The 17413-nt window shown below is 42.7% G+C and overlaps 1 protein-coding gene across 1 annotated transcript; it reads right to left on the bottom strand.

Annotated features, from left to right (window-relative positions):
* Positions 1 to 96: 96 nt before the first annotated feature.
* Positions 97 to 13899, bottom strand: cept1b (choline/ethanolamine phosphotransferase 1b). The gene is made up of 10 exons (XM_083661704.1): positions 13735 to 13899; positions 12298 to 12592; positions 10504 to 10678; positions 8104 to 8251; positions 7862 to 8003; positions 6217 to 6301; positions 5859 to 5990; positions 3504 to 3662; positions 3262 to 3387; positions 97 to 2067 (listed from the first exon to the last, which is right to left on the bottom strand). Exons 2-10 carry the CDS (start codon positions 12498 to 12500, stop codon positions 1951 to 1953), a joined length of 1287 nt encoding a protein of 428 aa, XP_083517830.1. The 5' UTR covers positions 12501 to 12592; positions 13735 to 13899; the 3' UTR covers positions 97 to 1950.
* Between the last annotated feature and the right edge of the window lie 3514 nt (positions 13900 to 17413).

The raw sequence follows: 17413 nt of genomic DNA, 5'->3' as shown, positions 1-17413 counted from the left end.
CCAAGCCAGAGCCTTCCACTGTCTCTTCACCTGGTTATAGGTGGGATATGAGGTTTATAATAAAAGACATGGACACCTGGTTATAGGTGGGAGTATGACGTTTATTTGCATTGGTAGATGAATGAGAGATTGTCAAGTGGTCTCGTTCGTTTTGCTTAGTAACCTAGGAACACAGTTATGCACATTGGTAATTATACCTGAGCTTGGCAGTCTGGCCAAAAAAAAATAAAGAAACGGAGGACAAGTACACAAGCCTTTGCCAGTTCAAAGAGACAACATGCCCATTTTAAAAGGCTTGATCTTCATACAAAACAATAGAAAAACAAAAAACGTGTTTAAGGCAACCTTTTACTAGTCTTGAGAATGACTGGTAACAATGAAAGAGTTGACCTGACATCAGTAACTATATGCACATAATGATGCAGAGCTCTGGATGTTGAAGCTGTGTTTCACAAAAGTCATGAACGGTTATGAAATGAAATGCTGGATTCCAGGTCGTGGGTTATACAAAGGAAGTGCAGCTATAGTACAAACTGTACAGTGCTATATTACACATGCAAATTAGGGCACAGTCAAGATATCATCTCTGTTAACGGTGGCTCATTTCATACTTTTCCCTAAACGATTTTAACTGTAGAAATGAAGACAAAGAACATTTTGAATCAATTGAAATGTCCATGACATTCTAGAAATGAGTGTTTGCAGACTGACAGTCAACAATGCGCTTTAATTAATGCAATCATTTACATCCATGTAATCTTTAAAAAAAAAGAAAAGTGTGTCAAAGAGCTGCTTAAAACATTGTGGTTGTGAACACACCCAAGCATGGAAGGCTGTCTCAATGAATCACTGACAAACCGTCTTTTGTATCACGCCTCCAACGACAATAACAAAATATTTTCTGTTAACAGTTCTACATAATACAAGTCATTCCCATCCCAATTCAGTCATCAAACTTGGCATTTTAAGACCTTATTGGACATTTGAAGTAAATGGTATAGTCTTAGTACAGTATCTGTGGGGGCAACTGTACAAAAGAAAACGGGCGCAATATGCAAAAGCAAGAATCCAACTTATCTTTGTTGCGAGGGGGGGGGGGGGGGGTTGCACATTGATATATGGATATTGTTAGACATTTTTTCACAAGTAGCAACACTGAACAGAACATGTCCAACAATTTACTTTCATTCATGTTAAACCCACCCTTCTGCAGGTGGCGCTGTGGTAACAGTACTGGATCATGTCAGTGGCCTTGGAGGCAGTGCCATTAGCCATTTCTAATAGCCACTCATCTTTTTAAACTCTTGAGGACTGCTAACAATGTACGATTTTGCCCTATTCACCGCCTCAGTTTACAATGCTGTCCTCTGGATAATATACAGTTAGTGAAGGTTTTTTATCAATGTCTCAAAGCGGTATTTCTTAGGAAAAGCACAAACATCCAACACCTTAACAGTTTGATAGCAAAAAGTAAGGTTATGCAAATATTGCAAAAATTATAATAGAAAGCAAAGACTGAGAATTTCAATCAATTCCTATACATTTTCTTGGGACATAAATTGTTAAAACACATTAAAGTTTGTTTTTGCGTTGAAATCAATGGTTTTCTCCTTCAACACACTAAGTAGCACCTTTACTGTACTCAACCCTACTGCAGTCTTTCCGAGTCGACCCCGTCACGAGCAGAAATACTTCCTCGGTTGTTATTTCTCAAGAGAAACATGTCTTACTATCAGGCCAGATGATGAAACAACGGAAAATAACTTAATAATGACAATAATACTCCCATATATCTCAATAATATATTATTTGTCCTCACATTCACTTGGCAGAAGCCTGTACTTAATACTACATCACCTCCTGCTTCTCTACAAACAAAAGAAGAAATGGACATTTTTGATGTCAGCGACTAACGAGTAGGGGACAGAGTCAGTAATGGCGTGTGGGTCTTCACTGAAGAGTGGAGGGGCTTGAAGGCTTGATTTTGAAAACAAAAATGTGAAGATGGCAGGCAATCTGGTTGCAAACACTAACACAGTAACGCACCAAGTCAAAAAAAGAAATTATCTGCGGGAGAAAGACAGAAACATACAAACAAAAATGTTAGGAAAACAAATACCAAAACCACCATTGAGCAAACATAATCAAATATATATTATAAATAATAGATATATATAATAGATATTCCATTTTCATGGAAAGTTTTCACTTCTTCTTAACACGTGGAAGAGTTAAAGAGCAAATACAATGCACTAATATTGCCTGCTGTTTGGACTTGGACTAGGGGTGTCAAAATTAATCATTTAATCGATGCATCGCGATGCGGACGTGTCGCGATGCATCGAATTGGATCGTGACAGATAATCGATGAATCGTTTATGTTTAAACGTATGTTGACATTCAGATTTTAAAGCACTTTCTAAGTAAAAAAAAGTTGAGTTGATATTTATCTGACTGCTTGTATTAATTGATGAAAAAGTAGCCATATGCAGTAATAATATATATAGAAAATTGAGGATGTGATACTTTGAGCTGTATCGAGATGCGTCGTGGAATCGAATCGTGAGGCCAGTGAAGATTCACAGCCCTAACTAGTACCTCCATTAAACCTAGTAAAACATCATTCTCACAACACATGTTCAAAGATGAAAAAATAGACCAAGAAATATGTATTAATTCTGTGTATACTTCAAGTAATAATTTTGTAAAAAGTAAAAATATTGATATTGAGAAAGGGGAAAGTGAGATCCCAGATTCCCAGGACAATAACATGACAGACTCCAAATTTCATGAATGGGAGGATTTTAACATGTAGCTTACAAATACGTTTTTAAGTTAATAAGTTTACAGGACCCTACCTAAAACCCACCCACCTATCTATCCTTAGTTTCATTCATGCTTTCTCTCTCACCCAGTCAGAGTTGGCAAACACTTTCCCTCTTTTTCCATAGAACCAAATGGAGTTAGCGTCAAGCGTGTGTGTGTGTGTGTATATATATATATACTGTATATATATATATATATACACATTATACACATATACATAATAGCTTCAGTTTGATGGTGAACTTACTTAGTAACTATACAATTGTTGAAATGACTTTCAAGCATGATGGTGCTATTTCTATCTACTTTTACAACGCTACAATAACACCACACGATTACTGTCCACTTTTATTTGACAGCACGTCACGACGTTACTTCTCAATCTTTTCTTAACATAGCTATGAGTGAAGTAGCACGTTTAATGTGTGTACTTACCAGTGCAATCCACAGCACCAGGTACTCATCAATAAAACTGTTGAAATACTGATCCAGGAACAGCAGCCCTGGTCCCAGAAATGCTAAATCGTGTAGATGCATCTCACTCTTTGTCATATGTGCTACCTATGGAAAGACACACACAGCATACAGAGTGAGAGTCATACCATACAGAGTGAGAGTCATACACAAAACACGGAATCATGACATCCACAGTGGTACGAGGAGTACGACTGACTTACGACTAATTTATTGGTGATTTTGGCTGAGACAAAGCCAAAGGCCAGGACGTAAAGACAGGGGTGTTTCTCGAAGAGCTGGACTGCAGATTTCTTGTATATCATCATAGCCAATACTATAACTGAGCCAATATGCAATACTGGAGACAGGACGCTGGTTCCCTGGGGAGAGAAGCAGAATTTGTCAAATTTATTTCTTGAACATAGACTTTGAAATCAGTGATCATTTATTTTCAAATTTTGAAATCTTATGATACTCGTGTAGGGGGCGGGACAAAAAAATGTGCCGCGTAGCAGTTAGAAAATAATTAAAATGTTTGTAACTACAGATTGAACGTAGTGGAATGTAACGCGAAAGAAAAGAACAAGGAAGCATGTGAATCCTTGCCATGCTCTGAGCACACCATTAGAAACAACTTATTGGTAATAATTGGTAATACTTATTAGGTGATGTCACTACAAGTCTGTTCTGAACAGACGGTGTCAAATATTGTTTATGGTCTATGCGCAGTGGTTCTCAAAGTTACTCAAAATTATTTTCACTATCATTCTGTACATAGGTAACACGCCGACATGCATGACTACTTTGGGTTTCATAAACTAACTGTAATAAAACATCTAAAAGCAAAAATCTTATCACATGGGGGCCCTGGGACAATGTCTTATCAAATGGGGGTCCATGTGGTCTAATGTGTCCGTTTAGGGGTCGTTGACATGAGAAAGTTTGAGAAACCGTGATGAGATGTCTGTATGACAAATATGCCGTCGGCCATTTTTGATCACTGACCAAACGGGCCACGACAAAACAAAAAACTAAACAATATTTACTAGCTCGGAGATTACATTATTAGGCCACTGGGCAAATGGCAATGTCCAGCCCTGCAGCAGCAACACCCTACCTCTTACAAGTATCCAGCCCTGCAGCAGCACCCTACCTCTTACAAGAATCCAGCCCTGCAGCAGCACCCTACCTCTTACAAGAATCCAGCCCTGCAGCAGCAGCACCCTACCTCTTACAGGTATCCAGCCCTGCAGCAGCAACACCCTACCTCTTACAGGTATCCAGCCCTGCAGCAGCAACACCCTACCTCTTACAGGTATCCAGCCCTGCAGCAGCAACACCCTACCTCTTACAGGTATCCAGCCCTGCAGCAGCAACACCCTACCTCTTACAGGTATCCAGCCCTGCAGCAGCAACACCCTACCTCTTACAGGTATCCAGCCCTGCAGCAGCAACACCCTACCTCTTACAGGTATCCAGCCCTGCAGCAGCAACACCCTACCTCTTACAGGTATCCAGCCCTGCAGCAGCAACACCCTACCTCTTACAGGTATCCAGCCCTGCAGCAGCAACACCCTACCTCTTACAGGTATCCAGCCCTGCAGCAGCAACACCCTACCTCTTACAGGTATCCAGCCCTGCAGCAGCAACACAATACCTCTTACAGGTATCCAGCCCTGCAGCAGCAACACCCTACCTCTTACAGGTATCCAGCCCTGCAGCAGCAACACCCTACCTCTTACAGGTATCTGTGGAAACCACATTTTAGAACATACATTTTTAGGCATCATTGGCAACTGGATTCTCCAATTGAACTCTAGAGCAGAGGTTCTCAAATGTTTTTCAGCCAAGACCCCTTACAAGAGAGAAAATATACTGGGGACCCCCTCATTCTGATTTGTGATTTTGGGCTAAGCTTAATTGTTTCCGCGGTATGGTGCTTGACTTTTAAATTGATAGGTTTGTTAGATTAGAATGTAATCCATGAACCATTTTAGATTTAAAGCATAACATATTTTCGTTGAACTATGAAGCTTTTGCAAAAAAAACAAGTTTTTATTTTTATTTCCCTGAAAACTTTTTGCGGACCCCCTGGCAAAGTGCCACGGACCGCTGGGGGTCCCCGGACCCCCATTTGAGAACCACTGCTGTAGACCATCAGTGGTTCTCAAACTTTTTTGGCTTTACCCCCTTTCCCTGATTTCTGAAACCAAGTACCCCCCGTTACCCGACGACCACATTTTGCTTAGAAAACTACAGAAAACTATAGCATATGATGCAATGAATGAATGCTAACCCACCGTTTGAAGAATATAACATTAGAAAATTTAGAAACAGAGTGAAAGAGTTGTAATGAGTGCCTCCTGAGCAGATTTATTTAAACGTTCTATTTATTTCCATGATTTATTCTTACATATTTTACATTTTCCCCCTCTGTCTCAAGTACTCCCATGTATCCCAGTGTAGGAGCCACTGGACTATAAGACGGTGGCTGGCACTTAGAAAGGAAAGACATCTTTTCTGCGAATAGAACGTTCATCGTGGCTTTATTTTTCAGAGAGGTTTCCAGAACTTACCGCTATCGTGGATCCATTTTTGCCCACGCCTCCAGTGAAGATCACTCTGAAGTAATTGGTACAAGAGAAGATGGCCCCTAAAAATGTGCAGATGGCAGGAACTATTTTCACCTGGATATTTAGGATCGGAATCTGTGGAGTCAAGACAACACAAATACAACAATTCAGCTACTGTGATACAACAACACAGACACAACTAACTGTGAAAACATGTGGTGAACAAACATTATGGCAGCATCCTAATCGATCATCTCATCAATAATTAGTGCTGCCAAATTTATCGTCGTCTTTTTTTATGGATGATCAATCTCATTAACATCGATCTGTGGGAACTTGAGCCAATTAATGGTAGAATTACCAGTGACTGCCAAAAAGCGGATCCTCCCACGGCGGCCAGCAGATACATGGTTATGATGAAGATCTGCACCTCAGTCACATCGATGCTGAGTGGAAGGAAGGAAAGCACAGGGGTTTACAGTAGGGATTAGTGATGTTACTTTGTCAGCAGCTGCTTTAAGCAGTATAGACTGGGAGGGTGGTCAGACAAATTCTCTGTGTCATTCAGTGGAGGTCAGAGGTCATTGTGGAAGGAACAAGGAGTGGTCAGTCACGGCACGGGCGACAGCCAAGAGGTTGACCATCATGTTCCAAAAGCGGGTACCAACAGTGGCTCAACTGTTCTGTTTTTTATTTACCCAGTAATAAATTATTGCTTTTATTTTGAAGGTAAAAACACCTAGTTGTCCATTTCTTGCGGGATTGACGCAGCTTTATAGGAATAAAACTTTAAATAAATGAGCCACATCATAGAGTGACACAGAAGTCGGTAATGGTGATAAAATACCCGTTTTCTTTGCAGCACTTGGGACTTGAGGAAATCGATGCACGAGCGATTCATTCCTATGTGCGAACGTTAATACACTTATCACTAACACGAATAACACTTATACACGGACACTTGTCACAGGTTATGTATTTTTAGCAACTCGTTATCAGATTGATGCCATGATAGTTTGTCGAGTGCTATATTGATAGGCTAGTTTTCACAAGAATTGTGTTTTGCCACTTTAACACAGGGACGGTAAGTGCAGTGTTATCATAGATCTCCACTCTGGACTGGGTTCCCTCCCTCGCCTCCCCCTCGTTTTCAGGGCCCAATAACACCGTTGTCATGTAAACAGAAGGCCCAAACGCAACCAAAGTTTGCCGTTTTATGCAGGAAGCGTTGCCGTGTAAACTAGGCCTAAGTTGAGTCCAGGAAATAACACAGGATGTCACATAGAAGGCAGCAGATACTGAGCTGCTACAGGTTAGTCATGACCAAACTGAGGAGGAGATAACCCTCCTCAGTACTCCTCCAGAAGCTGGGCTGGCTCCCCGTGGATGCTAGATATGTCCAGCTCCAACGTAACATTGTTCATAACATCTATAACAACAGAGCCCCTGAATATCTTAGTAATCACTTTCAGAGGAGTGGAGATACACACTCCCACAACACTAGAGCCAGTACTGCTGACTTACGTCTACCTGGCTTTAAAACAAACCTAGGTAAGTGCTCTTTTAAATTTATCGGGTCTAAAAATTGGAACATGTTGCCCCTCCACTTAAAAAGTGTACAAGCAGCCAAGGGGTTTTCAAGAAGAAGGTCAAATTGTGGCTTCTTGAACAAGTCCTTGTCTAAGCTCTGATGTACAGCTTCTTTTGTGTATTTTGATATGTATGTTTCTCATCTCTCATTGCATAAATCATACTGTATTGAATGCTTCTGCTAATTATTTCATGTTTATATTGTTGTTGTTGTTTTTTATCTACCTGTTTTAGACCAAGGACCACAATGGAAATAAGTCTTGGCTTTATTGTGCTTTATCCTGATGTTATTCTTTGAGATCCGTGTCTGTACTTTGTTTAGTACACTGTATTTCAACTTGTAACCGTCAAATAAAATAAAATAAAATAAAATCAACCCCTGTCTACCAGGAGCCCGACCCCACTCATCGACTCACATGCCAAAGCGCAGGGTGCCCGACACATAGGTCTGCCAGTGGGCACAGTAGAACATGAACATGCCAGCAAAGCAGCAGAAGAACATCCAGTCGGGGTTGGTGCCCAGCTGCACTGCTATACTGGTGCCCAGAACGACAAACACTGGAGAGAGAGAGAGAGGGAAGACAAATAAACATTACTGCAGTGCATCAAATGGGTTTTGAAACAGTATCACAGAATCAAACAGGAAGTAGGTTTTAACCTGTAGAGAGGGAGTCGCAACCGTGGTCAAACAGCTCGCCCAGTGGAGAGCTGCTATTAGTGCGTCTCGCCTGTTTCCCATCGATGGCATCCAAGGACTGGTAGACGAAGAGACCGACTGCACACAACAGGTACGCCCACAAAGGAGCCTGAAAGCACAGAACACACACCATCGCTTTGAGTCGACACAAAGACATGCGGTCCATTCCAAACTGCTGGAAGATGAACTGGGAATACAACAATAGACGGTTTTAACTTGACAACAAAAACATTCTAAATTGAACCCCCGCTCACTTCCTGTTGCAGTGTTTGCTATGGACATAAAAGAAAAAAAACATTCAAGTGCAGGACTGACCATTCCGTGAAAACCGTCTATACAGCTGAGCAGCAAAAACAAAAGTAATGATGTCGAGTGAATATTTCTTCAGTTTGCCGAATGCTGAGAAAAAGGAAGTGCTGTGGGGTTGCGCTGTGGTGAAAACCGTCTATACATCACCTCACAGTGTTTTACACTCGCACCTCAAGACCCATCTCTTCTCAACTGCCTTCTCTAACCACCACCCCTCCCACCTCCCCCTCCGTGTGTCTGTGTCATGTCTGTCTGTCTGTCTGTTGCACCGACTTCGCCCCTGCAGCGTTTAGTGCAGTGGTGCAGTGGTTCTCAAACTTTTTGGGCTTCAGTAGTACGCCCTCTCCCTGATTTCTGAATCCAAGTACCGTAAATTCCGGACTATAAGCCGCGGCTTTTTTCCCGTTTTTTGGGCTTTTTTGGCCCCTGCGGCTTATATAACGGTGCGGCTTATCTATGGATTTTTTCCAAAAAAAAAAAAAAAAATCTCTCTTTTTTAGCACTCTTTCTAACTATAAATCCACTTCTGTTTTAATTTCCTCTCTTGCCCTCTTTTAACAACATAACATAACATAACATAACACAACACAACACAGGTAAGCAGAAAGAAAAAGACGAAGCAATCACCGCCATGAATGAGGAAATGACTCACCTGCTGGAGGCTGGAGATACACGGCTTGGGCTAAACTTTTACTCCGTGAAACACTATCGATTAAGTCCGACATCGCTCAGAGGTTTGAGCAGCTTGAAAACAAGTTTGAAAACGTGCAGAAGTCCATCCACTCACTCACTAAAGAAAATAATGCAACCGTGAACAGAGTTTCTAATGCGGAAAAGCGCATCAGCGCACTGGAGGACAAAAACAACACAGTGAGTCCGAAAGTGGATAAAATGCAAAAACATCGAAACGCTGCACACGCAGGTTGATGACTTAATCAGCAGGAGTAAAAGAAATAACATTCGCCTGATCAATGTAAAAGAGGGAGCTGAGATTGGTGACATGGACGCTTTCGTGGCAAAATCCTGTGTTACATCCTGGACCTGAAGGAAGGCGAGAAACCACCAGAGGTGGACAGGGCACACCGGGCGCCTCGGCCACGTCCAGACCCCGGCCTGCCACCGAGGGCCATCTTCATCTGCCTACTCCGCTGGCCCGACCGTCAACTCATCCTCCAGGCTGCGGGGAAGAAGCCCCTCACCTGGGAGGGTACGCGCTTTTTCGTCCGGCAGGACCTCTCCGCGTTGGTGCAACAGAAACGCGCAACATACAACAGCATCATCGAAAAGGTTAAAGTCAATGGATATCGCTTTGGCGTACTGTACCCAGCGAGACTCGTCATAACCATTGATGGACAGCGGCGGAACAAGAGCTCAAAGTGAAACTGCCGAATATCTTTTGAGTCGGACTGGTCAATAGTACTGTGAGTAACTAAAATAAAAAAATAAAAAACGGAATTCTCTCTTCTTTAGCACTCTTTCTAACTATAAATCCACTTCTGTTTTAATTTCCTCTCTTGCCCTCTTTTCACCACACCGCGGACACTGTGTGCACTGTAAAAAAAACAAAAAATACCATTAAAACACCCGCGGCTTATAGTCCGGTGCGGCTTATATAAGAAAAAAATAGTCAACTTTGAAGGTGCGGCTTATACACCGGTGCGCCTTATAGTCCGGAATTTACGACCCTTTATCTGACTCCAACATTTTGCTTAGAAAACGGCAACAAGAGAAAACTATAGCTGATACAATGAATGAAGGATAACCCACCTTTTGAAGAATAGAACATTACAAAATCATAAATGGAGTGGAAGAGTTGCAACTGGCGCCTCCTGAGCACATTTATTTTCACGTTTCATTTATTTCGCGAGTTATTCTTACAGTTTTCCATTTCCCCCTTTCTCTCAAGAACCTCCTGTAGTACCTCCACGGCACGCACGTACCCCCCAGTTTGGGAACCACTGGTTTAGTGTAGTGTCATCTTTGTCCACTATTTGTTCACTCTCGCCCCCCCGAGTGTTCAAGAGCAAGTACCCTCCAAGCACGACGACTGACCTGTTCAGTGGCAGTGGGGCAGTAGTAGACGAGCACTAGGGTGGTGAAGACATTGGTGGCCAGGCCAATGATGGTGATGAGGTTGGGGGCGATCCAGGAAGGGACTTGTCCCACCAGCCATTCCCAGTAGCGCTGCATCAGAGGCTCCAGCAGGGAGCGACCAGCACTGCTGTACCTGACGGGTATGGACAACAACAAGGTGAGGACCTAGTGCCATTACCATGGAGCATTAGGTAGGTGGATCTTAAATTCTTAGTATGCAAATCCATGTTCTCCTCACTTTAAGGAGACCATCATGAAAAGTTAATATTGATGGATTTTATTCATATCTTTTTTCAATGTATTGTTCTGACTCCCCGTGACTTTTCTCATTGTCCATCTCTTCACCTTGATTTCTTCTTCTCCTGATTTAACACTGGCGATGTGTCCAGATCAGTGAGGGTCAGATTAGTCTTCAACCGGTCTAAGCACAGTGTTGTTGTAAACCTGGCCGGTGATCGCATTAAATTTTTCCGCCAAACCCAAAATTTACCTGCATTTGGCGATTTGCGAATGTTCATTTTAGAGCCTGTCTCCAGCATGGTGACATGAAAGTCCAGTGAGTAAACTGTAACTGTATCAGGGTATATGCAGGAATCCTGAAGTTAAATTCAATACCCTTTAAGACCTTTTCAATATATTTTAAGACTTCAACGCCCCTTTTGTCGCATCAGCGATAGGGGTGTAAATCACGAGTTTCATCACAACATCACGAAACAGATTCTTTGGACAATGATGCGACATTTGCTGACATCATAGTCTGCCACAACACAATATGGATTCAATTCGGGGGTCTGCAATTGACATGAGATGATATCATTATGCCCATTTAACACAATCAGCACAATAGCTACAACATTTAATACCTCTCAAATGGTGTTTAAGAATTTTTAATACCTTTTTAGGGCCTTAATTTCCCCTAAATTAATTGATTTATCAACTTTTAATACTTTTTAAGACCCCACGGATACCCTGTGTATATATACAGGGATGCAAACTCATGGGGAGTGAAAAAGGTGACAGATACCATACCAAGGCAGACACAAAACCACTCAGATCCTATTTTTGGATGAAAAAGGTAACTAGTTTATATATATATATATATATATATATATATATATATATATATATATATATATAGTGCACTCCTCTTATAGTGATCACCTTGGGTCGGATCAAATTGATTACTATACTGTAAGTGGATGATCATTATAACCGATTTTTTTCTTTTTCTTTATTTCTCACGCAGATTACCATCTAATTGACATTTGTATTTTTATGACATGAATACAGTACATATAACGTAATGAAATGGACAGCTTAGCTATTTAGCCTACTGATTGCATACAAAAAGTTAGGCCTCCAGCTGTTTCAAACACAGCGGACTCGCCATTTCTCCACAGACAGAGATGCTGCGATATCTCTATATACAGACAGACATGCACCAAGTATCGCTGCTGTATATCATTGGCTCATTTTTAGCAGTTTGTAAGTAAAAAAAAAAAAAAATCCGAAAATGATTGTAGTTTCAAACATTTTCCCCATTGTTCTCAGGTGACAAGGCCCAAAATGATCACTGTAAGCGGAGTATTGATCACTATAAGCAAATTATTTAACAGCATGTGTATAGGAATGATTCGGGACCAAGCTTTAAATTTTGATCAATATAAAGCGCTGTGTATATATACCAATGCTAATTGACTACTGTACTGCTCAGCCAGCTCAGTCCGAATAAGTGCAGGAAGCAGTTATTACCTGTGTTCCTCTAGTCTCTTGAGCTGGTGTCGGGACAGAGGGGGCGAGGGCAGCTCGATGAACCGGCGCAGCGCTCCGGGGGGCAGCCAGCAGGCCGCCTCCATGCCCATGCCCTGCCCGGGATCCTTCTCTCTGCTCAGGGCCCGACGTGAACGCAGGCCCCCCTGCTGGGGCTGCTGCTGCTGCTGCCCTGTGGTGCTCATGGAGCCTGCCTGGCTGCTTGTGTTGTCCCTGATGCCTCACAATGTCTCTGCCACCGTCTCGCGTGATGTGCTCTGGCACTATGGGTTGCACACTAGGAGGAGGAGGCGGAGGGTATCATTAGCTTGAACTAATCTGGGGGTTTGTAAGAAGATGAAACAGGCACATGTAGAACATTCAGTGTTCAAATCAAAAATGTGTGGCACTGCAGTCTTTTTTGGTGGGATTACAGGAACATAACCCCCCCCCCCCCCCCCCCATCCACACTTGTCTAAAAGGTGACGACCCAACTTAGTAGTGATATTACCAAGTTTGCTGCAAACCCAGATAAGGATGGCTAGTTCTCTTTGGGATTTTTTTTTAAGGACGTCAGATGGTTAGAGATTGATTGATCATTTCACATCTATCATGCACAGCCATTCAGTCTGGTTGGTTTTGCAGGTTCCTCCCATGTTTTCTCCACCCTGGCAGATGCACAGGGCAGGGATGTGACCAGTTCACTATAATGTTAACTTTAGTGGCCTTTCAAAATACTGATAATGTAAATCCCACATTGGGTATACAAATATTGTTACACATCCGAGGAGATTTGTCTGTATTGCGCCAGTTAAATAAATTGTTCTTTATTCTTCACGTTAAACCCTCAGGTGCCCACTACCAGCCCATGTCAGCACAACAGTTCATCACCCTTGTCCCTAGGCTAGTACTTCTGTCAAATGTATTAGCGTGACTTTTAAGCAATGAGTGATATTAACTTGTAGCTAGTATTTTACATAATGAGTCACACAAAAACGCCATTGGCAGTCATTCCATTCCACATGTTTAGTAGGAGCAAATCAACCAGGGAAGTAAAGCAGTCGTGATAAAGCTAACGCTAGTGTTTACCAGTTCTTATGTGACTGTCAGTGTCAGCAACACATGTTTACCGCTTGCGATGTGTGGCATCTGTTGGTAGCATTACCAGGTTAGCCGGGTCTGACTGTAACATTAGCTTAAGCCTTTAGCAGGTAACGTTGACGTACAGGACTTGTGTCATCAGCATAGCATTATTGATCTCGGTTGGCTTGACACATCTTATTTATACTTACGTTTATTAAATTGATATTTTCCCTTCGATATAAATCGCACCACCCTCCTTCCCCTCCTCCGCGACGACTTATTAGCTTAGCTTAGCGTCAGGAAGCTGCCTGCTGAACATGCTAACAGACTAGTAACGTTAGAGATATATGGACTGACCTGAGAGCTAGCTGCTAAAGGACAAGAGAGCCGCGGGCGGCGGCAGTGGAGGCAGTTCACGCCGAGGGAAGGGGCCCCTCTCTATGGGCTGGATTTCAGATTGTCCCCTTATGACTAAAAATAGCGATGGGATGTTTAGTTGCCGCAGGTGGTATCAGCCAGACTCGTCCCTCACCTCACACAGCAGTAACAAGCGAAGCTAGCTAGCCTTTAGCCGCCGTGACGTCACAAAAACACCGGCTACTTCCGTCGCAGTTGAAGCTGACAGGTTGGCAGCAGGCAGTGGCTGTCAGAGTCACGGGTCCAGAGCATGGGTCCAGAGCATGGGTCCAGAGCATGGGTCCAGAGCATGGGTCCAGAGCATGGGTCCAGAGCATGGGTCCAGAGCGAGCGGGCACGTCCTAAAGTTTGACCGGTTGAACGTTTGCTGCTCACAAAGTCTTCAGTGTAACGCTTAGACCATGTCGTTACTTCTATGTAACCACAACCAGGGGACTGCTTTCACAATCAGAATCAGGAAATTGAGTCATTCTCACTGACTGACCTAAAAAGGAATTCTACAGTTGCTCACACTCAGCTAGTGTTGGGGGTAACTCATTACAAAAGTAACATATTACATGTAATATATTACTTTTAGCAGTAGCCTAACTCAGTAATATAACTTATTAGAATAGGATTTCAGTAATATTATACCAGTTACTTTGTAACACAAGTTACAAATTTTGTTACTTTTTTTTTTTTTTTTTTTATCAAAGCACATTTAAATAAACATGCAATCATTTCCTAATCAAATTGTGTTTTTATGCAAATAACCACTATAGATGATAATAGCAAAGGAAAAGGATAACATTTAGAATTTTGGACGGTTTTATCTTAACATCTGTAACTAGGCTACATGGTAACTAGGGGCGTGGGCTGTATGCTGTATGCTCTCCTTCCCCTGCACCCTCCCACCCCTCCTCCTCTGCCTCTCTGTCCTCCCCCCTCTCTCACATTCCCCCTGCTCTCCTCCCCCTGCACCCTCCCACCTCTCCTTCTCTGTCCTCTCCTCCTCCACATTTCCCATTTTCCCCCCACCCTCGCCCTAATCCGGGCCCGTATCCTACTCCCTCCCTCCACCCTAGACCCTACCTCTACTCTCTGTCCTCCCCCCTCTCTCACATTCCCCCTGCTCTTCTTCCCCTGCTCTCCTTCCCCTGCACCTCTACTCTCTGTCCTCCCCCCTCTCTCACATTCCCCCTGCTCTCCTTCCCCTGCACCCTCCCACCTCTCCTTCTCTGTTCTTTCCTCCTCCACATTTCCCATTTTCTCCCCACCCTCGCCCTAATCCGGGCCCGTATCCTACTCCCTCCCTCCACCCTAGACCCTACCTCTACTCTACCTCCCCTGTACCCTCACATTCCCACTGCTCTCCTTCCCCTGCGCCCCCCCACCTCTCCTTCTCTGTTCTCTCCTCCTCTCTGCCCTCTCCTCCCTCTCACATTCCCCCTGCTCTCCCTCCCCTGCACCCTCTCCTTCTCTGTTCTCTCCTCCTCCACATTTCCCATTTCTCCCCACCCTCGCCCTAATCCGGGCCCGTATCCTACTCCCTCCCCTCCCTCAACCCTAGACCCTATCCCTACCCTGGTTCTCCCTCCCCTGCACCCTCATCTCTCCTCCCCTGTTCTCTCCTCCTCCACATTTCCTATTTTCTCCCCACCTCCCCCCTCTCCTCCCTCCCTCCCTCCACCCTAGACCCTACCTCTACTCTACCTCCCCTGTACCCTTCCACCTCTCCTTCTCTGTTCTCTCCTCCTCTCTGTCCTCTCCCCTCTCTCACATTCCCACTGCTCTCCTTCCCCTGCGCCCTCCCACCTCCCCACATTTCCTATTTTCTCCCCACCTCCCCCCTCTCCTCCCTCCTCCCTCTCCCTCCCTCCTCCACTCTCCTGTTTTCTTCAAATATTCAAATGTTATCTTTATTCTGTATATTCTTGTTATTGTGTGTTAGCTAGAATCAGCTAGACATACTTTCTGTGAAGCCCTCTGAGACATGCTTGTGAATTAGGGCTATATAAATAAACTTGACTTGACTTGACTTGACTATGCTAAAGCAGTGTTAACCCCCCTAGTAGTTACATAGTAACTACAACTACACGTGCCCGTTGTTCAAAAAATGTATTCTGATTCTGATTCTGATAAATCCACTTCTGTCAGGACTACTATAGTCAAAATAAACGTTATTAGCTATCATATGCAATATGTATTTATTATTTATCATTATTATTATTAATAATAATAATAACAACAATAATAATAATAATAATAATAATAATAATAATATTTGATGGTATGTTTCTGTTCTAAGAGCTCCCTGCCCTTCCATGCGCTTCCATGGAAAGGCAGGGAGAGCAGCAGCAGCTTCTGGGAGCTTCCTGCCCTTCTATGTGTTACATGTCTGTCATAAATCACTGATATCACTTAAGAGGCGAGAGGAGGGCATCTGCATAGGCTAGGATAGGGGATCCTTGGCGCCTCCCAATTAGACCCGACTGGGCTTCACCCTTTCAACTTGGGCGCCGCCCAACTTGGCCTTAATTGGTGATGTCACCAGTGATGTCACTCAAGCACTCAATGATGATGTCATCAGTGATGTCACTCAAGCAATTGTGATGTCATCAGTGAGTGATGGCATCAGTTCTACTGCTACTACTACTACTACTACTACTACTACTACTGCTACTGCTACTGCTACTACTACTACTACAACTATTACTACTTGTTAAGCTGTGGTCAGGTGAATTCATTCGCAGACACTTGACCACTGGACGCATGGTAAACTGGGAACACTAGGTAACTAGAAACAGCAACAGAAACACTGCTTGCTCGCTTATTATTATTATTACTACTGTTATTACTGTTATTAGTATTGTTATTATTAATAATAGGGAAGCTGACAGAATAGACTCGCTCACTGCATAGTAATTTAAGGAAGACTCCTTAGACGCAACAGTTTTCTCCAAAGTTTAGTATTATTAATAATAACAATTATTAGATTATAAATGTTTCCATATTATTATTATTGTTATTATTATTGTTATTATTATTAATAATAATAATAACTTATTATTATTGATTAATTTGTAACGTTCAACATTCAGCTGGGTTATTCTCATGAAATTCTTGTTTGAGTGAGATCTCTCTGACTAGGGGCCATAGTTAGGGCCTATGCTTCTGCGTCATCATCACATCATCATCATCATCATCATCTTCATTATTATTTATTTTTTACATTAAGGTTTATTGAAAGATGAAATATAACATTGTAAATAGAGAAACCCCATAAAAAGTTTTATACCATAAGAATTGGGTCACTATCTTTATCTCGCGCAGCATCAAATGATGGAGCCTACATTGAAGGAGAGGACAGGCCTAGGAATAATGGGGGGGGGGGGGGGTAGACTAATGTAAAAAAAGAAAAGGAAAGAAAAGAAGGGCGGGGTCAAATGAAATACCTGGAAAAGTAATACAAAAATAAAGTGATTTTTTTTTTTGCAATCAAGTTTTTTTCATCAAGTTCAATCTTGTATAATCTTTAGTTTAGATTGAAAATTCCGAATATTTTTCCCCATGCGGGAAAAGAAAGAGGGAGGTTTTGGGGCTCCTCTCCTGTCCGCGGGGAGGGAGGGGCAACTTCACT

This window comes from Poromitra crassiceps (genome assembly GCF_964638095.1).
Source record: "Poromitra crassiceps genome assembly, chromosome: 27".
NCBI lineage: Eukaryota > Metazoa > Chordata > Actinopteri > Beryciformes > Melamphaidae > Poromitra > Poromitra crassiceps.
This window is presented reverse-complemented; position numbering and strand designations above follow the sequence as displayed.